This window comes from Pectinophora gossypiella, chromosome 2, assembly GCF_024362695.1.
Source record: "Pectinophora gossypiella chromosome 2, ilPecGoss1.1, whole genome shotgun sequence".
NCBI classification, from domain to species: Eukaryota; Metazoa; Arthropoda; class Insecta; order Lepidoptera; family Gelechiidae; genus Pectinophora; species Pectinophora gossypiella.
Window position 1 is genome coordinate 1,483,710 of NC_065405.1, and position 25,136 is coordinate 1,508,845.

Genomic DNA, 25,136 nt, shown 5'->3' on the forward strand with positions numbered 1-25,136 from the left:
TTCCGGGACACGTTAACGCCATAATTAGAAGAAAAGAATTAACAAATCTACTTGTTCTTCAACAAGGAGTGCACATTCAAGGCCAAGATACCCAATCAGCAAACAATCAGAAAACGATGCATCAAAACTGTCGTATAACCCTCTGTCGATGTGAAACTTGGATATTGACACAGAAAGACTGAGAAAGACTCGAAGCCTTTGAAATGTGGTGTTGGAGGAGAAGGGATAGAATAAGTTGGACGGAAAGAGTTACTAATGAAGAAGTGCTAGTAAGAGTAAGGGAAAGGAGGCAAATATTGAGAATTATTGAGGACACAAGAGGCAAGATCATTGCACACTTAATGAGACACGACTAATTTATTAAAAACATCATAGAAGGGAATTTAGAAGGCAAGAGAGGAAGGGGAAGACTAAGAAGAGTTTACATCGAACAAATTAAAGAGAAGGCGAACGTCGTGTCTTATAACGGAAGTTAAAGAATTGGCCTTTGATAGACAAGAATGGAGAATGCTACACCGACAAGAGCGTGGCTCTTAAATTCTTTGTAATTAGAGAAATGTTGTTATTAATGTATTACATGTTCGGCACAACTAAGTTGTAAGTCCCAAGCCTATGATTGGGATCCTCTAATTTACAACAAATTAATGAAACGATTTCGGAATAAGATCATATATTATTCTCTTGGCATATCATGAGTATAAAAGACTTAAAATACTGTTAAAAATAATAATGCAATTATTTCGTATATTAAATAAACATTCTTATATAACCCACGAAACAGAACAAACAAACTATACAATCCATCAAGATCCATTAACTGACTAAACAGACGGAAATTTATGCGAATAACAAGTAGTATCCATCATAACGGGAACGCGCGGGTATACCGGCGCGCGCGCATACTGCACCAATATAGAGCGCCTTGACACATTGACGCGGCTACTGCCGGGCTTGGGGGCTATCTAGTTGAACAATTAATATGAGGACCCGCAGGGTATGAAACTTTATAAAAAAAACAACAAAAGAACGATAATTATTACAAAGTCCGACTATGAAAGTCGAAAAAAAAATGTAAAATCCACAGTAAATTGAATCGACCAACTGATTTAAATTGAAGTACTTGTATACTGTTATGATAACATTTGTCGATCCAAGGACATTAGACATCAATTACACTACACATAATATTGAAACATATCAGTAAAGAAAATAAAGTCCCAATTTAATGTGTAACGAATTAAGAAAAACTTAGAGAAGAAACAAAGAAGAAGCAGAATAAAGATACAACATGTAATATCTAACTGCCATAAACAAATGCGAAACGATTTCACTACAAATAAATAACCATTCTAACGGCAAACTGATCATAAAATACTATAGGATACTTCAATCGTCAGTCGAGGTGTTAAATCAAATACGAATATTATCGATAAAATATCAGATGCCAATCTTTTGAAGTGATGGATACATTCTTGGCAGACTTGGCTCAGGCCGAAATCGTAAAAGTCGAGTATATTTTATAGAATCTACCTTTAATAACTGTTACTACCTCTGGAAGCTTTCGAACACGGATTAAGATTTTTATGACAGCATATTGGATACTGAATGCAGGTATACCTGCATTCAACCTGCATTGCAATAAGTGTAGTCAACAATGCAACAGATATTGACAACAATGAATTCGATCCAGTTAGCTTATCAAGGAAAATTTATACAAAATATTTGATTGAAGATTATAATGCAGTACTCTATGATAAGCTCAAGGAGGATAATATATTTTGTGATGATCTGTATCTTTTAGTAAAAGATAAGAACAGAACTGTAAACACTGATAGTGAAGTGGCGCCATAAGAGAAAGCAAAAGATGTTTTAACAACACAACCTCTATCAGCTGTCACTAAAATTTGACATAGAAGGTATCCAGCCGTCAGTGAAGGCTGCCAAATGGAAGCTTGATAGCAAACAAAAGAATTACAATCTTAAAAGCAAGAAGACCCATGACGTGTCTGCTATATAAATAGCGGCCAAATCCCCAAAAGCGCTTATAAAATATAGGTCAAGGTCATCCAACAGAGGTTTTGAGATCCTCGTGAATCCAGCAGAAACGTGCAGAGCGAGTAATATTGGCGATATGTGGCGCCACCCACACACGCCTCGAAATAAACCAGACGCCTTGCTGAAACTGAAACACTACACCCGCACGTAACATTGAAATGGGGGAAAAATCACGATGTTTTCGCGGGACCGTGTAGTGGTCTAATTATAATTGCACATGTACCTGGTGGGCAGAGGGTCCAGGTTACACTGAATCACAATCACAGTCACACGCGTCACTCGGTCGAGTGGTCGAAGGTCGTATCGCTGGAGCGACGAGGTGTTCGCGGCCGCGGCTTCCAAGCGACTGGTGTGGTGAAGCCGGCGGCCGTGCGGGGCTATGTTTAGCACAACGCTAGGATAGCACCATTTCTCTGGTGACGTCACACCACCGGGACGCCCACGGTCGCGTCGCAAGGTCGCCAAACAAACCTTGAATTGTCCTTGCTGGTGCATCGTGATAGTGCAACGGACAGTCTCTTTGAAGAAGACATCGACAATTCAATTTGAACGCAAACAACAGGATTCAAATAAAGAAGAGGATTAATTCAAATTCAAATAATTTATTTTCAGACCATAATAACGTAAATAGAAAAAATAAATAATAATAAACACTAAATAAGTACAAAAATTGTTAAAAAATAAAAGTACAAATACATAAAAATTATAAACAAGAAATGAACGGAAACACGACAGAAAAAGCTTTTGTGGCAAAAGCCCTAACAAATAATTAAGAAATACAAGTCAACATTCGAAATTAGATATTCGAAACTGTAAGTGAGTGCTGAAGTCCAGTAAAAATCCCATAACATAATTTACCAGCCCATCCCTAACTTAGTAATTATACCTGAGGTTCTAACTATAGGGACTACGCGTGCAAGTATGTTGTTCGTAAAAACATCCTTATAGTAAAAGCAATAGCGAAAGTTCTTATAATACGAAATTAACGAAAGATGGATTTGACAAATAAAGTATTTTTGTGTTTGAGTCAGGTGTGAGTGACGCAGTCGAGGATGCGTAGGATCTAACGTTAAACATTGGTGAATAGCCGTCTGTTTACGTAGATGCTCAAGAATTGTCTGGTATTTAGAATATTCCACAGTTGCGGACGTTGAATATTACTGGCTATGATGACACATGAGACTTTTCTATTTCCAAATTAAACGTCATTTCATTTAAGGGCGTGACAATGTGAATCAGACAATATCGTCGATGTCGGTATAGTGATCCTATTTTCAAAATTGATTCCTTCGAAACCAAAACAACAATAAAGTATTTAGTTCTGAATTCACATTCTGATATACAATAAATCTTAAAATTGATGAACATGGACATTTGAATTAATTTGTATTCGGAAATACGATGATAGAAGCAAGTCATCTAAAAAGCAAGTCATCTAATAATGCTATTTGATAAATTAAATGATAAATTAAGTGTGCAATATCAAAAAAAATACAATTAGCAATATTGTTTTTTAGGTAAATTGCTTTGATGTGGCCTTTATAACACATATTTAAATTCCAGATGGATAATCGAGACTTGTTTAGGATTCAATTATACTAGTAAAGTAGAGTAATATACTTTGCACAATTTTTAAATTAAACTTACGCCGAGCAGTGCCTGACTTGTTGTAGATTTGCCTCAGATGGCAGTAACAACTTGAGGAGCACCGAGAGTCCTCATCAGGTACAAAATTTAAGACAATAGGCCTGAGGGTGGCCAGCTGAGCACGAACCTATGCGCAGGGCTTTACCTGAGAGGATTATATTTGAAATAATCAATCGACCCTAGCCTAATCGGGCCGATAGCGATCAGCGCTGAAAACAGAGGTCGTCTTTTTATACTACGAGTAACACAAACTCCAAAATCAATAATAATATTTGAATTTCAAAGTCATGAAACGAAAGTGAGATTCTAATTTTCCTTCGCAAACAAGATTGTAACTCAAATTGAAATGTTGGCATTTGAGGATATTCGGAGTGACAGCGTCTAACCAAGCCAAGAGTAAGCGGTGCATGTGAAGGTAATTGTCATGTCGAGTCATGTCGAGCCGCTGATGTAGAAACTATTTTCATCATTCAAAAAAGAGCAGTTCGCGCTATTTATAAGCTGCGTTGTCGGGACTCTTTGAGGGAGCTGTTTAAAGAAATAAATATACTGACGGTCGCAAGTCAATATATATATGAAAACATTATGTATGTACGTAAAAACTTATCTCTCCTTCCGAGAAACTGTGAAAGGCATACTTACAATACAAGAAATAAACATAAAATTGCTATTCAAAATTCTAGATTAAGTAAATTAAATTCATCTTTTTTGGGGTTATGTATACGTTTTTACAATAAAATACCAGATAATATTTTAAATTTGTCAGAAAATAAATTTAAAGCTCACGTGAAGCTTACTTTATGTAAAAAAGCTTATTATAAGATTAATGACTACCTAAATGATAAAAATGTCTGGTATTGAATGTGTTCCTCTAGTTATTAAATAACTTGTAATGTATATCCTCATTGGTTTTTAAAAGATGTGTTGCTGTTGCAGTTTCTTGTCATTTCTTCTCCTCAGCCATAACACCTTGCGAAATGACGTAAATTCAAAATGTTACATTGACCTTCAACAAGTTTATCCATGATAATTACGTTGAATAAATGATTCTGATTTCTGATTTCTGATTTCTGATTGCAGTTTGTTTACACGGAACCGTGGATTCATGCCAACTTCTGTACAAATGACTAAAGGTGTTATGCTAACTATACGAATATGTACAGATATCTTTACCCTAGGCTCGGGCACGCTCAAGAAAAGAAGAGGAAGTTTTAGTACCGATTGATTTGACAGCTGAGGTAGGTAGTTCCAGGGACATTCTGCGAAAGGATCGAGATTTGACAATCAAGAGCCATTAATTCAGAAATAGACATTGTACGACAAAAGCTGTTATTCCACTCCGACCAACTAAACGGATAAACTAGTTGTCCCGATCGGAATTCAGTATGTGCAATTCTTCCCACCGATTCAACTACTCAAAAGTAAATCATATTAAACCACTTTACATTGAAACATGGAAAATAATAGAACATTCTTTCAGACATAGGTACTTCATATCATTAAATATTTTGAAGTGGCCAGTCACAACTCCAGCAATAGGTATGTTTAGTAGAAAGTTGAGCTGTTCGGAAGAAAACTAGTTGATCATTTAGTTTCCAAACCGACCAACTAAATAGTTGAGCCGTTCGGAAGAAAAATAGTTGTACAGTTTCTAGTCGATCCGTTTAATTGGTCGGATTGGAATTACTGGACAAAAGGGCATTTTAAAGTTGTGTTTTCTCGAGCTCATTGTACGTTACTTTTTATTTAACCGTTTGCGACGGTAAACAATGAGGTTTGGATTTTAAAAGGAAATTCGGTCTTCGGTCCATAGAAGTCATTGATGTACTAAAGTAACATGGTCAAAAGAAATCAACGAAATATTGGAATAAAGAAGCGGTAAATCGGCATTGTAAGTAAATTCAACTATTGGCCATTACCTATCATGTTGTGTACCCTCATTTGACGTAAATAATCCCATTTAAAATAACGATTCTTGGCTGCAAATACTATACTTTGTTCCGCATTAACATTTGCATCGCGTAATTTTAGTGTGTTGTACAGTGGCGCACTAAAGTAGAGTTTTATATTTAGACTGACATAAATCTGTCCAGCTGATCTGACGCAGTCTCTAGGTTAATATTTATATGAATTTCACCGACAAATTCACGTAACCAGACCATTTAGTCGTCCATATGTTTTATTCCAAACGACGTTTTACCGCTCACCACCTATCACATTGGTCTAACAGAAAGCTCGATGAGATTTGGGTACTTAGTTCATCTTGCGATCCATCCTCGTAAGTAAAGAAGTACAATGCAGACCATCAAGACTGAACATGGTGCATTTCTAAAACACGAAAACATTACAATCTAATCCACTTGTATACAGACAGAGGCGATTGCCCCCGATATGATTGCGCCGGTATTTGTCAGTATAGATCGCGGGTTATGGCGGCATGTGGACTATTCTAGTAGATCGGTTGGCGTTGCGCCCGCGCCGGCGCTGTATCCAAGAGCTTAGGGATTCAGAAGTAATCCTGCGCTCGTGCTAGAATAGGATTTAGGGATCCAGATTATAGTGCAAGCTTTTAGCTTTCACGGAAGTCGTTGGGGTATTAGATGCATAAGTATAATGATATTTGTAAATCTTCTTAATGTCTTTTATAGCGAATACCTAACACGAGAATGGAGTTCAGTAGTAGTTACCAGTTTCCATGCTTCGCAAGGCACGTTATCTGAACGAGAGTTCAAATCTGAACGAGATCGGTCGGCTAAAAAAGCAATGATTGCTTTTTAGGTAAATTGGTTCGATGTGGGCTTTTAACCCCGAACTCGTTCAGATTTGAAGCATACAGGGGCAAGTGCGATAAAACCATTTAAAATATCGAACAAAAGGTAACCACGGCCATCTATTGCGTATATTTGAAAACTACCAAGAACTCTTGCGACTATCAGATACACCGAAAATATCCCCAACGCCAAGCCTAAATAGTACGCGTAAATATTGGTAGGTGGCGTTGAACACTGAAAGCTTAAGTTTCAGATTTAGAACACAATCTGGGTCGATAATATTGGATCTATACATTAGATGGCGTAAAATAATTTCTATCTTGTGCTAATAGATGGCGATACTTTATGTGACGGGTTAGAACGATGATGGTAAATGGAATGTTGAACACTGAAAGCTGAAATTTCAGATTTAGAACACAATCTGGGTGGTTAATATTGGATCTATACACAAGATGGCGTAAAGCATTTCATTCTTGTGCTTATTTAAAATGAAGAATTAGAATAAGGTTTATGATGATGATAAATTGAATGTTTATTAGATGTCAGTTAAACATACATACATACATAAATTCACGCCTATTTCCCACCGGGGTAAGCAGAGACTATAGAATTCCATTTGCTTCGATCCTGACACATTTCTCTTGCTACTAACACTCGCACTTTTCTTGATGTCAGTTAAAATGTAAATTTTATCTGGTTTTCTTTTTAAGAATCGAAACTCTTTACAAGATTGAAATTTCTTGATGTCGAGTATGCTATATGATGTGGCACTGTATTGCGACTCACTACAGGGAATCACGCTGATTCAAAAAATATAGAAAACTACTTTCGACAGCTGACTTTAAAAAAGCTCTGGAACTATTCTTTTATTCAGGGTTTTCTCCATCAACACGCATTGCAACATAGTTGAGTATGTTTCATACTCGCGCTGTTGATGAGGGGAGGCCTGTGCCCAGCATTGGAACGTAACGTATAGGCTTTTTATGTATTTTATTTCTATATTATTTAAAAGTAAGCCCGCACTGTGAGTTAAACAACAAGATGGCGCGTGCACTGGGGGGTTAAAATGGCTACATCGAAGCAATTCATCTAAGAAAGCAATATTGCAATTTGACATTTGCGCATATAAAAGTAAGTGTAAATATTATTGTGTAAATATTATACAATAAATTTTATTACATCTCACAACTTATGTTTATGACTTTAAAACCTATTTACATTTTCTAGACGATACTTAAATTGTGCTTACTTTAAATGCATTACTGTCCCATTACAACATTTCAGATAGATACGAATCAATTTCTAAACTCGAATTGTACCTTGATTGGGTAATGTTTAATGTCTAGTTTCATAAATCGGCAAAATAACAAAATAAAAACGCTAGAAATTATAATTGTAATAACTTAAGGGAGGTAATTGAAGATGACGTCAATAAACAATATAATAATATATAATAAATCTTCATTTACTCTCACAAAAAGTAATGCCATTGTAATATAACAATACATTATGTGAGAATCTGGTGCCTGATCTAGGTATAACCCTGTGTTCCAGGTCACCAGGTTCCCACTCCCGGAGGTCACATATACATGAAATTGGCGACGTTATTTCAATTATTGAAAAATAGGTGTGTGTGTGTGTGTGTGTGTGTGTGTGTGTGTGTGTGTGTGTGTGTGCGTGTGCGTGTGCGTGTGCGTGTGCGTGTGCGTGTGCGTGTGTGTGTGTGTGTGTATGGTTGTGTGCTAGTCATGCATTTACTACTATCTGCATATTGCGAGCAGTTTCTCAGTATCATCGTACGTCAAAGATTGTAGCCACATTATTAACGTTTTTCTGCATTCTTTCATATTTTTAGGATATATAGACAAAAGTTTGTTTGCGTGATTATACAATCTACTACATTGAAAAGCCGAGAACCTTTGGGCGAACGCAGTTCTCACTTGAGTCCTTCTACATACCTCGAAGTAACGACGTTGGGTAGGCAGTTTGTTACTGTCATATGTCATATCAGCATGTTGGCGTAAGATTATTGCTAAGATAAATAATTGTCTGACTGTTAGAACTTCTAAAAGTGCGCAATGCAAACAAATGTCAAATAGCAATATTGCTTTCTTACATGAATTGCTTCGATGTGGCTATTTGAACCCCCCTGCTCGCCGAGATAGTAGGCGATGTGCTTCAAAACTAGCGCTCCGTGTCATAATTTGTACGAATCACCTAAACACCTCGCTAGTAGGAAACTCAAGGGCTCAGTTGACTCTGTGTCAATTAAGTCACACGGGTTATACTATACCTGGAAGTAAGCCCGCACAGTGGGTTCGTAGGCCAGCAGGTGCTGCGCACGCGGCTCGTCGCGGCAGTAGGCAACGTGCTTGTCAAACTCACGCTCCATGCGCAGGAGTGCGCGGCCCAGCATGCGAGGTTCGCCCGCGTAGTACTTGATACCTTCTAGTAGCGCCCTGGAAGGTAATAAGGTTTTATTGTATGCTTTCATCTGGTGTGCCACGGGCAATCTGCGAAAACTTCTCCACTTAACCCTTTCATCACGATGTCAACTCTATGTATGTGCAGAAATCTATGTATGACACAAAGATGATGAAAAATTGTATAAATTTTTAATGAGAATATTTTTATTTAACTAACAACGGTTATAAAATCAGTTACAGTTATATTAATGCAAATCGGATACGTGAGAGAATAAAATAACCAAAGATTTTATATTATGAGCATGACCGAAGGAGGAATGGACGTATAAATTATGTTGTTGGATTAATCATTTACGAGAAAGGAGTTCATTTAAAAGAAAAGCTAGCTAGCTATCCTGAGCAGCGGTTTCGCTTATCTTACTTATAACTTATCTATAAGCACAGCAGCAGTTATAAGGCTTATAACACACGGCGTTTGGTGCATGAGAAACAACGCTGACTTCAACCAATAGACGAACTAAGTATTATCTATTTTCTGCGTTTGCCTGTCTCGCCTGACATTTGACTCACGTTTTACGGGTCACTGCCCACTCAACAAACACCTATTTAATTTAGGGATAACGGACAGCCCATTTTGCATAGGCTGTCTGGATGCAGAAGAAACTGCCCCCCATGTAATCCTGGAATGCACGGGAGTGTCAGCACAACGGGTAAAAATCCTCAAAGGAATGGGGTCGCTCCGCGAAGCCTGTGAAAACCCCAGGAGGCTTCTGAGCTTCTGGAAGGAGTTAGGTTGGCTTACATAGTCAACAATTACACATTTAGAGTCTAAATGCGGAAAACAGAGCCCACTAACATAACCATCACGCCATCATGCGTAGGCGAGCAGCATCCTTGATGGCGCGGGTGCGGGGCAGCTCCAACAGTCTGTTGGCGGCAGTGGCGGGGAGTGTGGATAATCCTGTCTTACGCCACTGGACAAAAATGCATGGGGCAACATATGCTGTAAATTGTAAATAGAATAGATACTAAGTTTCCTGCTAACATAGTTTTTAAGTTTTTTGTCACTAACACGATATGGATTTTGGTCTGAAATAAAAGTTATTATTATTATTATAACATAACGACTCACGTTTTATGGAACTCGGCGATCTGCTTGAAGTTGTTGAAGAGCAGCTCCCTGTTGTCGAACACCGGCTTGGGCGTGGTGGCCTTGTCCATGGGCTTCATGTAGCGTGACACCACCTGCTGCATGTCGCGGCCGAACTCCTCCTCCGTCTCGATCAGCTCGCGCACCACGGCTCTGGGAGGAGAGGGTAGATTACAGTCAATTTTACAGCGAAATGGCTCACCACCTACCATGTTGGTCTAACAGGAAGCTCGGTGAGGTGTGGGTACTTAGTTCATCTTGAGATGGATGTACTTTTGACTACCCCAATTGGGATATTCCAATTGATTGAGAAAATCATGATCTCCTGTACGTTTTTCTTGATTAAAATGTACAAATAACTAATAATTGTAATAATATTTTTTTTTGTTTGTAATTCTTTGTACTGCGAGGCGGAAGGCAAGAGGGAAACCACCGCCCTATTCTTCCCTAAAAAAGTAGCATGGAAAATGCTGCGCCGACAAGAGCGTGGCTCTTATATTTATGATGATGAAAAAAAAAGAAATGTTTTCCTCAGTTTTACATGTGTGAGCTATTTAGTAATCAAAATTTCATAATTTATCTTGAACGTAATACACGGCCCAATTGTTAGTTCTTGAAATATTTTGTAGGTATACTTAATAAATAACCGTGATTCATTTGACAGTTCATGTGACATTGAAATGACAAGATCATAATCGGCTGTTGAAAACTGTGCGCCCACTGGAGCTAGTTATTCACTGCGCTTCATTTCGAAAGATGGCAAGAAGACAACTACTATTGCCAGAGTTAGTCTTAGATTGTCACTGGCCAGTTAAAAAGGTCACATGGAAGTCATCTAAGAAAGCAATCTCTTCTATCGTGTGGGTTGTGTGGCGAATTACCAACCTCATCAACCCTGGTGTCAGGGTTATTATTGAGCCGCCAAAGGCCCCTGACATGGCTCATGTAACGACTACTTACTTACATCAGTAAGTAGTAACCGGGAGCAACGGCTTAACGTGCCTTCCGAAGCATGGCTCATCTTACTTTTTGGACATTCAGGTGTTCAGCCTGTAATGTCCTAATAAACTAGTTTTTTGTGATATGTCCTTACCGGGATTCGAACCCGGGACATCCGGATAGGGAACGCTCAACCACTGAACCACGGAGGTCGTCGTAAGAAAGCAATATTGCTATTTGATTTTTGTTGACATTGCGCACTCACTATACGCGCAAATGCCAAATTACAATATTGCTTTTCAGATGAATTGTTTTAAAGTGGCCTTTTTAATTACCCCTAAATGAAGCGCTGTGCGTGTGATTTTGAATTTATTGATATTTTACCCTACACTGCAAATATTAGTTATGCGGGTGCATGCTATCCGCAAGAAGAATAGAAAATAGTCATAGGAAAATATTCCTTACAATAGTTTCATGAAAAAGACAGACAACTATTGATAAAACATGTAATTCTATGTACAGTTCTAAAAGTAACTAAGAAGGTAAATATATCTTTCAAATAAGACACAAAAATTTGGTCATTGCAAAGTATTCAAAGTAGTAGTAGTAAGTATTCTATAGTCTCTGCTTACCCCGGTGGGAAATAGGCGTGAGTTTATGTATGTGTGTGTGTGTGTGTATGTGCAAAGTATAACCTACACCGAAACTCAGGTAGAGTCGTGTGCAGAGATCTACATCAATCCCATATATGTTGTGGTCGGGTCAATAGCAGCGACTCGTGGGTTTCTAACGTTTCCAATGATAAACACTATGATAAATCTGTTTCCCGTGAGTCAGGGCCGGCGCATGCGCCGTTGGTGCCAAGAGGTGGGCGCTTCCTGTGATGGCCCATCCAACCCATCTAATGCCATGGTTAGTTGGTGAAATATATGATGTAGGAAGTATTTGTATATTTCTTATGATTTTTTTGGCGACCACAATGATGTAAATAGATATATTGTAAAAAAATATCATGGACATCTAAATGTATCTTCAGCAAAGAAGATAAAGAATAAAAAAAATAATTACCTACTAGATTTATGAACAATTATGAATAATTATGTTCATAAATCTAGTGGGTTAAAAAGGCCACATCGAAGAAATTCATCTAAAAAGTAATATTGCAATTTGACATTTGCGCATGTTAAAGTGCGCAATGTACACAAATGTCAAATAGCACCCCCGGGGGGGGGGGGGTTAAAATGGCCACATCGAAGCAATTCATCTAAGAAAGCAATATTGCTTTCATCAGCTTCACTAGATTTATGAACATAATTGTTCAGAATTGTTCATAAATCTAGTAGGTAATTATTTTTTTTCTTCGATGTGGCCTTTTTAACACCCCCGGTTAGTGTTTAAAATGTTTGAAAATGGAATATCACAATAGCTTATCAACGTTGGAAAGGTGGAGGTAGATGACGTAAGAAACATCACAAGAACATAGCAAATGGACGTCATAACATTCTTCCAACCAACAGCAGGTGCGTGGCTAGCATTCCATACATATCTGCCTTCATAGACGTAATGACAGACATTTCATTTGTTCTTTTGTTTTAGCGTTAAATGTTCACCAATAGACTTGCACCCATGAGTTATTAATTTACTTTAAGTGTTTTCACTAACACAGTTGGCTCGACCATTTTAGACGGCTTCTCACCTAGTACGTTGGACTAACAGGAAGCTCGGTGAGGTGTGGATACCTACGTACAGTCATGAGCAATATCATGTACCCACTTTAGAACCCTGTCGCACTATCATATTTGACATTTAATGAAAGAAGAAAGAAAGAAAGAAAAAATATTTATTCGACATACTTATGAGTTACGGTTTAATTTGTCAAAAAAGTTAATGTGACATGGTTTCAAAGTGTAGGTATACATATTAGTACTCGTGATTGTACTTAGTACATCTTGCGATCGATGTACCTCAGACTACCCCAATTGGGATATATTCGTGAGCATGTTATGTTAAATGTTCATCCCGTTTACAAGACTACTTGACAACCTAGTCAAATAAGATACTTTTTACGAAACGTCAAAACGAAAGTTTTCTTTAGAGTTTGTATGGAAATACTGTCCTGTGACGTCATCAATAAAAGCGGTCAAACGTCGTACTCATTGTTACTTATCAATTCATAAATAAAATTGGAAAATGAGTTGAAAAGTAAAATGAGATTGATTTTTAAACATCCTAGACTGGCTTCTGTTTCTAGATTATCAAATTATAATTTATCTCTGACCAAATCTAATACCGATTCATAGGTTTCCACCTTCCAACTTGAAGAAATTGACACGCGTCGTTTTACAGAAGCGATTGTCATTTTTGTGCAAGTCTTTTGCCTTTCAGTTAAAAATACTAGACTTAGCTTGTTTAAAATAAAATAAGTACTTAATGTTTTATTATCCTTTTAACAAAGTAAAGACCAAAAAATAATGTCTAACTAACTATAACCTCATACTATTGAATGATATATAAATACTTTCTTTATGTACCTACAACATTTTTGAAAACATCTTCTTGAAATGTCCATAAATTCTAAGTCACTTAGTTTTTTTTGTGCCAAGGGGTCAGATTGTACCGTGAGGCCACGCGGGTCACTTGCCGTAGTAAAAACAGTCGAAACGCTGGCCGACGGCCGCCTAGAGGCTTTCGAAGTGATCGTGGGCATGCGGACACACCGTGGCCGACGCGGCCTCCTGGACCCGACATACTGGCGGTCACATGGTGTCCGCTGCGGCTCACTGGACTAAACATGGTTTCTAGTATGGCACTCAACGTGTTAACTAATACGAATACGAGTAGCTAATCTATTCCAAACGAAGCAGTATCTAACGTATAGATTAGCACCTCTTCACCATCACGTTTACGTCAGTATATCCCGTGAGTCATCGGTGGTGGTTGCCAGCAACTGGAGTGGATGTCCATTACCGATTCCATTCAAACCCACGACCCCGCATTAGCGTATTTTCAATTATCTTCCATTTATGCCCCAGGTTGTCGAATTTATTATTGTTTTTAGCTAAACACTGGTGCCAATTTCTGTCGACAGTATCTAATAATACCTAAATAATAATAATTAAAAAAGTTTATTTAGGTAAAACCATCTCATTTTATTTTAAGTTATACCCGTCATTTTTTTATCCGCCGAAATGGAAAGGGACGAGTAATCGACAAGCACAAAATTTATAAAACACACGTCAATTATTATTTTAAGCACAAATATAAAACAACCCTATAAAAAATTAAATTGGACTATAACCCAACAGAATTAAGTTGACAGACACGTGAAACATACCAGCGAGATACCTATTTGATTCGCCCGGGTTATTCATTCATTTACTCATTCTCCCTAAAATTAACAGCTGTCAATCATCCGTCCCTTTCCTTTTGAACGGAAAAGAAAATGACTAATATACGAGGTATAATTTAAAGTAAAATTAGGAGGTGTCTGCAGGAATCAGTAATGTAATGTATTACACAGCGAGCGTTCGTGCTGTCAGTACAGGGAAATAAGGTGCTCGTGGCGAGCATGAACATTGATTTTAAGCACGTAACGTAACATAATATCATGCTCGCTGCGAATGGTACAATAACACCGGTCGTAACACCAGTCAGTACCCACCTTTAGAGAATCACATAGCAGGTAAAAACAGGAAAGTTACCTCAAGTTTTGGCACATCTGGTAACATTACCAGCTTTACACCAGTCAACACCTGGCAATAAAATTGTTTATAGGTAGTTTAACGACTGCGTGTTTACATTTATAGAGGACGTGACATTTGTAGAGGAATAAGCTAGAATACGCCATGTTTCAACGACAAATAAACCGGGAACATGAATTATTATGGAAATATAGTTTTTGGCACCTCGTCCAGCGCAATTGGTACAGTTGCCCTGAAATTATTGTGGCAGAGGAAATAATCAATTCTCATGTCAATTACAGTCACATATTGGTGAATTTTGTATAATTATTAGTGACTGTTTGTCCACGTGGGATGTAGAGAGACGGCCAGGATCCAGTGGTTGAGCGTTGGGCTCACGGCCCGGAGGTCTGGGACAGCCAAAATCACAACTACCCGCACTGGAGCAGCTTGGTGGAGTATCCTCCATACCGCCTCCGGTTCATTGAGGGGAGGCCTATGCCCAAAAGTGGGACATGGCACTCCGTGCTTCTGAAGGCACGCTAAGTCGTTGGTCCCGGCTACTACTAACTGTAGTAAGTACCACACCAGGGTTGATAAGGTTGGCCATCAATCTCACAACCCAAAAGATAAAAGAAGTCGACAGACAGCTATAAATCAGGTCCACAAGCCCTGTCGCGCTGGGCAGAACCTCAATTCACAATCACGCTAGGGAAATAATGACCTGAGTGCGTAGGTAATAAAGCATTTTACTCCATAACAAAGCTTGAAAGATTTCCAAGTGGAGTGTATGCGCAAGTAATTGGGTATGAAACTGATTTATGGTACCGCTCGCAGTCACTTGCCGTGAGTTATGGTTTCTTTGTCACACCTCACTTATTTTGCAAACGCTTGTGATTGCGGAAGTCATGTGACAAACATTCGAGACAAATACACAGCACTAGATTTAGATTGGTACCTTTATTGTTCATGAACGTTAAACAAAGAAGCCGTGGTAGACCAGACCAGTATGAAGACCGCTTGACTCTCATTGTGAGTACGTAGGTTCGAATCTCAACACGGGTTTGAACTAATTATCGAATTTATTTTTGAACTCTTATCTGGATCATAAATGATTATCACGATCACGATGTCACATAGAGGCGGCCAATCATCTCGCGACACCAAACACTTCAGAACCTAGATACCGAGCCCGCCGGCGTGGTCGACGATTTCCCTCATTCAGCTCTTATCGCTATTGACCCACTAGGGTCGATTAATTTTTTCAAATATTCTTCTTCTAAGACGACGCCCTAAGCCGAGGTTCGCGCCCAACTGGGCACCCTCAGGCCTGTTGTCTTAAATTTTGTACCGGGTGAGAGTCCTCAGTGCTCCCCATATGTCCGACCAAGTAGTTAATGCAATCTACGCCAAATCTACAATAAGTCACGTCAAAAAAAAAATGCGATTTATGTTTTTAATCTTTTATTGGCGCGTCTTATTTTAGGTTTGCCACACATGGTATTAACTACTTGGCCGGAGTTTTATTATGAGATTTAATATTGTGTTTTGTGCTGTTTATAAAAAAAGGTTTCCATCGATATTTCGAAATAAATAGTTTCCAAATCTTCAAATTGGGTAAGGCCCTGTGATAAACGGGATAATGCTAGGGAGATGAGACGATATCCAAATAGTATCCTAGAACATTCTAGTCTGGACAATATCTAGACTACACAGTCTAAACAATGCAGAGTCCAATGAACTCGTCTACCACAGATCACTATCAAACAGACAGAGATCTCTGCCAACTCCACTTTACGACCCAGATCTATCAAATAAAGACACCGTATTTATGTCTTGCACATGTATAATTCTGGGAACGCACCTGATATTTGTACATTTTGTACATAATTTGTACCAATAATAAATTACAGTTTGTTAATAAGAGCCAAATGGTGTTTGCGATTTGTTTTGATCAGATAAAATGTACCTGACCTGTTTTAATGTACAGTATAGTGACGACCTCTTCAACAACATAACTGCATCGCCTCCGTGGTCCAGTGGTTGAGCGTTGGGCTCACGATCCGGAGGTCCTGGGTTCTATTCCCGGTGGGGACATATCACAAAAATTACTTTGTGGTCCCTAGTTTGGTTAGGACATTACAAACTGATCACCTGATTGACCGAAAGTAAGACGATCCATGCTTCGGAAGGCACGTTAAGCCGTTGGTCCCGGTTACTACTTACTGATGTAAGTATGTAGTCGATACATGAGCCATGGCAGGGGCCTTTGGCGGCTCAATAATAAACCTGACACTAGGATTGATGGGGTTGGTAATCCAGCTCACAACCCACACGATTTGAATTTCTGGCATAACAGGCTAATGCCATTTGGTGGAATTCCGGAGTAGGCCAAAAGTGATCACGATGACAGAATTACACCCTGCAATAAGCCCATATCATCACTTGGTAATTGTCCAACAAAGTGCTTCGTGTAATGCCAGAGACATTTGGACACAAATCCCCAAGATTCGTGGATACGGCAGTTACGGAATCAGGTTGTTCAGATGGAATGTCCAACGTAATTGGAACTTTGGAGACTTCTAGTACTTACCTGTTAGTTGTAAGACGTCAATAGCCATAAAAGGAGGTATAAATCAAGTATCATTAATAGTTATGGCCATCTCACTAGGACATGGTTGTGTCACCAGCGGGAAGTTAGACGTGCGATTTTCTTAAAGAAGCGTTTATTCAGGATTCAGGGGGGTTAAAATGGCCACATCGAAGCAATTCATCTAAGAAAGCAATATTGCAATTTGAGATTTGATTGCATTGCGCACTTAGTTTTATATGCGCAAATGTCAAATTGCAATATTGCTTTTTTAGATCAATTGCTTTGATGTGGCCTTTTTAAGCCCCCAGGTTATGTAACAAATCAGTTGTTTTGTTTTAACGTGACTTATCGTGGATTTGCCGCATATGGTATTAACTACTGGCCGGACAAATGGGGAGCGCTGACGGCTTTCAAATAACAAATCAGTTGCACAACCAGGTGAGCTACACTTTATACCAATGCGTTACAAAATATACAAATTCTCTACCTCCGCACCTGCACAAAAGATTAACAGAAACACTTTGTTGTGACATGCGCAAGCGCAGATCCGGCGAACGAGCGGCCGCGTTGATCGCTTAATAACACGCGCGGAAATTATCATCACTGCCACCTAATAAAATTAATAAAGGATGGCACGCTTCTGTCCTGCTCGACTTCAGACATGTGTAGCAGATTAGCCGTCTTTTTAGGGAAATGTGTCATATTTTTTCTTTCCGATTCTGGCGGACACAACTTTTTGTTGCTTTATAAATACGTTACATTGGTAATACACACAACATCACGCCTATTTCCTGTTGGGGTAAGCAGAGACCACGGAATTCCACTTCCTGATACACCACTTTCGCTTCTTTCACTCTCATCAAAGTCTTTAAGCTTGCCAGTTTAAAGTAAGTGTTGCCTGGCGTTTCTTTACCTACATTACAATTGGTACATCATCACATCACTAATTTAAGATCCATTCTCTTGTCGGTGAAGCATCTTTCATGCTACTTTTTAGGGAAAACTAGAGCAGTGGTTTCCCTCTTGCCTTCTGCCCTACTAATTGGTACCTACTGCTATGAAAACCACGATCATCATCATTAATTTAAGAGGCACGTTCATGTCGGTGTAGTATTCTCCATTATTGTCTATCAAAGGCCGACTCCCTCCCTTACTTATAAGCCACGACGTTCACCTTCTCTTTGATCTGTTCCATATACACGCACTGCGGCAAGCTAAGCCTAATCCTATGTTATTGGAGGCGTGCCTATTAAGTATATAGTGTAGTATGTATATTTGTATACATATAGTATAGTACCTACCACCACCACTAATTTAAGAGCCACGCTCTTGTCGGTGTAGCATTCTCCATTCTTGTCTATGAAAGACCAATTCCTTCATCTCCTTATAAGACATGACGTTCGCCTTCTCTTTAATCTGTTCAATGTAAGCTCTTCTTGGTCTTCTCCTTCCTCTCTTTACTTGTAGCTTTCCTTCTATGATGTTTTTAATAAATTCGTCGTGTCTTATTACGTGTCCTCAATATCTTTCAATATTTGCCTCTTTTCCCACCACCACGATATTCATCATAAAAATCGTTTATAAACATAAACTGTTACAAAAGGAGATAAAGTTGATAAAGTAACGGTTATATTTTAACAGTTGCCAAATGGCAATCTGGTTTTCAAAATTATTACCTACGTGTGGTTGATTTTCCCGTTAGTTACAAGGGCGTGACTCAGCGAACCAATTCGAGTCGGTAGAAAATTGTCGGCCATCATTTCATCTTTCTACGAAACGATGAGTCCACTAACTTTTCCTCGAGCGTTGGAAAATTTTAGGACAATTACAACCTCAATAAAAGAATTTAATGACTTCTAAGATTCGACAAAATTGAGCAAAAAACAGATCATTACTAATTTTAACATAAGCTCACAACTATATTCTTAATCGTCTTCTATTGGGTGTCAGGGGTCTTTGGCGACTCAATAGTAACCCTGACACCAGGGTTGATGACGTTGGTCATTGATCTCACAACACACCCGAGAGAAGAGTTACTATTAGAGAATACAGAAGGTAAGTCAATTAGTAACGAAATCTTTGAGGGATGACTCAGACAGATATCAAGTGGAATTTTCCGTTGCAAAAGTATGGAACTGGAAATAGGTAACTAAAAAAAACACTAAAATTGACATGGAATTTCCGACAGACATGGCCTGAATCATCCCCTTCAGTATTCGTTACGATGTCACTAACACCCTGTATATGTACCAGACATTAGCAATTGGGGAGCGCCGCTTTGAACTCCGGTACCGGACTTGCACCAATGAGTTATTAATCTATCTTAAGTGCAATTTTCACTAACACAGTTAGCTCAACCATTATGGACGGCGATACGGCTCAACACCATTCGGGTTGGTCTAACAGAAATCTCGGTGTGTGGCTACTTAGGTAGTTCATCTTGCGATGGATGTACCTCTGTCTACTTCAATTGGGATATAGACGTATCTAGTCGGCTTTTGAAATAAATGTGTTACATATAGCAATATACTCACTGTCTTCTTGCAGCCAAGGCTGTCTGGTCACCCTCAGCAGACTTTTCAGCAGCTAGCACGTTGGCCGGCACCCAGCCCTGCCGCGTCTTCAGCTCCCCTGCCTCCACGTCCTCTACCACACGGACCAGCCATCTTGAAATAGAAAAAAGATTATGTGGTTAAGCCTTGAATTAAATTGCATGAGGTTATAACAAAGTATCCGGCACGGATCATCTTCCTTTTTGACAATCGGGTGATCAGCCTGTAATGTCCTACTTATAATCGCGAAAAAATTATAATTATGGACTCAGGATTTTAATTACAGGCTGCTGATAGTTATATATACAAGTTATATATTCAACCTATTAATAAAATATAACCTAACAATAAAAGTAATCTAATTAAACATAACAGCTTTAGAACGTACGTTACGTTACGTTACGTTACGCAAATGTCAAATTGTAATATTGCTTTAACGAAATGCTTCTGTATGGCCACTTTAACCCCTCAGAATTTATTTTTTTTGCGTGTGTTTGTCAAATCAATTATTTTCTAAATTTAATAATAATTGAAATGTGCCAGTTGAAAGTCATCTTTTTCCGTTAATGAATACAGACGCAAGTTTATGTAAGTAAGTATGTTTAATCTCGATATACGAAATCCCAAACTTCAACTTTATGGTTGTATGGCAACCGGTATTAATCCCAAAATAAACAAGTTTTGCAAATATTCCCACTTCACTCGCGTCAATGTCATAATTTCATGCCATGTTTATTTTTTATTTTTTTGGCACGAGCTGACTAAATATGGCACCCAGATATATCAATCTGTTTTATTGGCAACACCGCCATAAATTGAAATTAGAACTTCGTGACGGAACTTTACTGTCAAACGGGAAGCAGGAAGTGACGTAAACGGTCATTGGCCGCCTGGGTAGTTTATTTATAAAGACAAAGTATTGTTGCGGCTTCGCTTCGGTTGTTTAGCAGTCCAGTGAAGGAGATAAATCTAAACCTATACGTGGTTTACCTTAGTTATTCCGTATTCTATGCTTAGGGCTCCTTTTACACATATTTTCGACGAGCGCACGTCGGCGTCGTGTAGGTATGGAGTTGGCAGACGTGACACTCTAGAAGTCTAGACCATTAGGATAGCGAACAGCTGAATGGTTCTTTTTGTTAGATGTGGGGCTTTTTGGCGGGAACGTGAACAACATGGTTGCTTTCTTCATTGAATAATCTAAATAATTAATACGAAGTGGTGTTTTGTGGTTAAAGATCACATTAAGTTAGTCTAAAAACATTCACGATAGTGTTATTATATCGGAATATTCAATAAACAAAGTGTACCTATATATTTTCGCTTCGTGCCAAGAAGCCGCTTTATATATCACTCGAAAGTTTACGCGGATTTTTCGAGTTAAGTAATTCGTTTGGGGTTCGGAGTAGCAGTCTGCTCCGAGGGTAGGGACTTAGGTTTCATCGTTCATCGTCATCACTTTTCATCATTTCATCAATCATTATCAAAAAAAAGTAAGACTTGGCTGTATGGGCATAGTCCCTTTGCCTTGCCCTTCGGGGAAAACCAAAACAAAAAATGTTAGATGTGATGTGGGAGTCTTAATTACAGCATTTTTCAAATTTCATTTTAGTTATTTCATTCCATGCATATAGTTACAGCATTTGAAATGGAAAACCTGAGCACAGAGACAAACCGGAACAGAATTCTTGCGCAGGTTTGTAAAGAGACCCGAACTCAGCTAAACTGGAAAGAGGATTGGACAAAGAAGATTTACAGGAGTTTAAAATTTCAAAAAGTAGGTTTCTTAGAAAAAATAATCATTGTCTTGGCATAAAACAAGACAAAGAGCACTTCATATATTATGCCAGCGTAAACAGGGTGACCGAATTTCGTCAATAAAATAAGTTTTCTACGAATGCAAGAATATTATTATTAAGGACCCGGTTAACAAAATTATGATCGGTCAACGTTGTTAATACGTCTTCCCATCATATTTTACTACCCCGGTATTCGTACAGGAATTCTGAACAAACAAATAAATCTTTTGCTAAATAAAATATTGCTATTTTAGAGAAATATGTCTACTATTCCGGTTTATTGGTTAATCGTACTGTTCACAGGAATTCAGATAAAAGGGGAAGTTTATACGATTAAGGATTCGGGGTTTAGCACTATTTTCAACCATTGGCGGTAAGCCCGTCATTTGTTGTGCGTAGTTAAGTCACTGTTGTAACTTTTTATTTTTAATTTTTAGTGCACTAAAATAGGTATATTTGAATTTGAAACTTTAGAAAAAGGTTTTATTGTAATATTTTTCGAAATAGAATGAGGGGCGTTCCTCAAAAACAATATAAATGGCGCTGTACATGGCTGTGTGGCATGGGTGTGTATGGCTGTGTTCTTCTTCGTTTATCCTTCTAATTTCATGGATAACAGACATATTAGTATTTTTGTTTTTGGGTATAAATGATGACCCTTTTTATTACACCCAGGCACAATTACATCTTCCTCTCATTATTGTTCTGAACAAAATAAAGAGAAGCAATATAGGTAGCAACGTAATTATATACTAGATAATGGGATCCAAATATCAAGCAACAATTATTTTAATGCTTCTGCCATTACATTGTATTTTGGAATAATTATGTACCCGAGTAATGAGAAAATATGTAATTATTACGTTAAAGCTGTACAACGCCATCTATATTGCTTTTGGTGAACGTAGCCTAGAATGTCCCTCATTGATATGTCTTTATTAATTTGAAAATGGAGCGGCGCTGTAAATTACCGGCAGGCTCAATTTAGTTTTTATATAATTTGTCACCTTTTGTAAAAAATATTATTTTCAAGAGTATCCTTGCTTACTAAATACTTTTTGTCCTAGCTGTAGGTACTTTAGTTAGCCTGACAAATGATTAACCCAAATAATATTTTATAATATTAGTGACAAACGTTAACGTTAGTGTTTGTAACCTGTAACCTGACAGAGAGAGAGAAAACGTTTATTGAAACAAACAGCACACAAAACGAAAACATAACATTGAAAATAACACTTATAGGCTATAGACATTTACACAAAATAAAAGAAATAAAATTAAAGACAAAAGTGTTGTGTGCGATAGTGTGCATTTATTTGAAAAGGTAAAACGACTCAGCATGCCCCAAAGGGAAGCAAACGCTGATTTTCAGTCGCACCTACATCATTCGACAAATTCGAAAAAAAGAGGGCAGCAGTAGCTGTCCTGTACTATTCAGAGGTGGAGGACAGGAGTCCCAGTACGGCTTTGAAATAGCCAACTCTGGGCGCCATCCCACTCGCGTCAAACAAAGTACTGCGGGGCGGAAGACAAGAGGGAAATCATTGCCCTATTTTTCCTTAAAAAAGAAGCATGGAGAATGCTACACCGACAAGAATGTGGCTCTTAAATTAGTTGTGTGTGAATGACGAACGAACACTATGACAAGATGGACAAACTGTATACTAACGAGGTGCCTACTGAATTTGGAAAAATAATATACGTTACTATGTAGGTACGTAAACCCATAATGGACCCAATGAATGTGTTAAAAAAAAAAGAAAATCGAAAAAAGTAGGAAATTGTCAGCGATCCAACAAATTAGTGAGAGAAACGGCCGGCCACGTGTTAGCAAACTCTACAATAAAACGTAAATATTAGTAACATACCCAGTTTTAATCAGTAAATGTTAAGTACCACAAATATCACTCTTATTACAGAAACCAAATATTATTACTACAAATTATAATATGAAATATTAATACAAAAGAATACAGCAACTAGTCTTTCAATTTTCGCTTCTCTCGACAATCCTCGTCTTCACTTGTTTTCTTTCCTCGTAGTCGCAGACGGAACACCCGCCAAAACGTTTTTCTCTTAAAAAGTGACGTGACGTTCCTTTTTTGAAATTGCCAACATTAAACAACGTCATACCACTCCATAATACGACTTCAAAGCGAGACGAAAACTAAATAACAATCAATTACATTAACTAAACACCCAAGTCGGACGATATTAGTGTCAGTGCGAATTTGAACGGGAATTAACCAAATTGTCTGAGAATAGAGTTGAACGTTTCGATTTTACTACTACTATGCGACTATTTTGTCGCTATAAAAATATGATGTCGATTTTGTTGCTAGAAATTTTTGTTTCTTTGAAAAATAACCAAAGATGACAGGCGTTTCTTGCGGCGCTCTATTCTAGGAAGTCCACTACCTTTTCTTCTCCACCTTTTTTTTTGACGTGACTTATTGTAGATTGGGCGCAGATGGCATTAACTACTTGGCCGGACAAATGGGGAGATTTCCAACGGGAAATAGGCATGATCGTACGACCATATCCCAATTGGGGTAGTCAGAGGTGCATCCAACGCAAGATAAACTAAGCCAATACCGATAAACTAAAAGAAAATGCGAGTTTTCTATTTATATCTACACTTTTAAGGTCACCAAAGACATACTGTTAATTGTGACAAGCACTTTCCATTTCGCATTTACCCCGCAAGCTTACATTAACGTGAACCCATACGTTTACGTTACACAGGTTACGACACAAAACGTTCATACATTATGTGTAGGTGATCATCGGACTGCAGGGTAATAAACGCATTACACAACTTTCGTGTGTCGTCGGGTTAACCAGATCTCTTACTCCCCGAGCTTACTCCTTGTTATATACGTCCCACTGCTGGGCACAGGCCTCCCCTCAATCAACCGCAGGGGTTATGGAGCATACTCCACCATGCTGCTCCATTGCGAGTTGTTGGAGGTGTAATGTTTTACGGCAAATAGCCGGGACCAATGGCTTAACGTGCCCTCCGAAGCTCGGAATCATCTTATTTTTTCAAACAAACAAGTGATTCAAGCCTGCAAAGTCCTTACCAAACAAAGGAGTCTCTCAAAATTTCGACAATGTCCCCATCGGGAATCGAACCCGAACCGTGAGCCTAACGAACCACTACACCACAGAGCCTGTTGAAAATAAAAATAATAAGTACTGAAATAAAATTATCACTAAAGTTAAGTCCGACAGTTTACTACGTTTTTTCTATGACGTCACATTGTGATTCTTTATGGGTACAAATTCCGTGGTAATATCGTGTTTTGATTTTTGGAAAAAGTAACTGATTTGACTAGACTATTTTATATATGAATTCAAACTCATAAAAGTCTAATTCAGTGGTTTATGTCCGAGTCGAGATTAGAACAGCACAAAAGAAACGAAAATAATCTTTGAAAGTATTTTCGTTTCTTTTGTGCTGGAGGGCAACCATTTATTATTAAGTATATTAAGAGTATGGGTTTCAACTTTTATATGGGTAT

At 38.3% G+C, this 25,136-nt stretch overlaps 1 protein-coding gene across 5 annotated transcripts in view; it reads right to left on the bottom strand.

Annotated features, from left to right (window-relative positions):
- LOC126373495 (obscurin) overlaps positions 1-25,136 on the bottom strand; it is a 141,030-nt gene that overhangs the window by 57,494 nt on the left and 58,400 nt on the right. For all 5 annotated transcript variants that reach the window (XM_050019656.1, XM_050019650.1, XM_050019652.1 and 2 more), the window contains 3 exons: positions 19,796-19,927; positions 10,032-10,202; positions 8,767-8,932 (listed from right to left, as the gene is read on the bottom strand). In XM_050019656.1, coding sequence (XP_049875613.1) covers positions 8,767-8,932; positions 10,032-10,202; positions 19,796-19,927 — 469 coding nt within the window. The remainder of the gene's footprint in view (positions 1-8,766; positions 8,933-10,031; positions 10,203-19,795; positions 19,928-25,136) is intronic.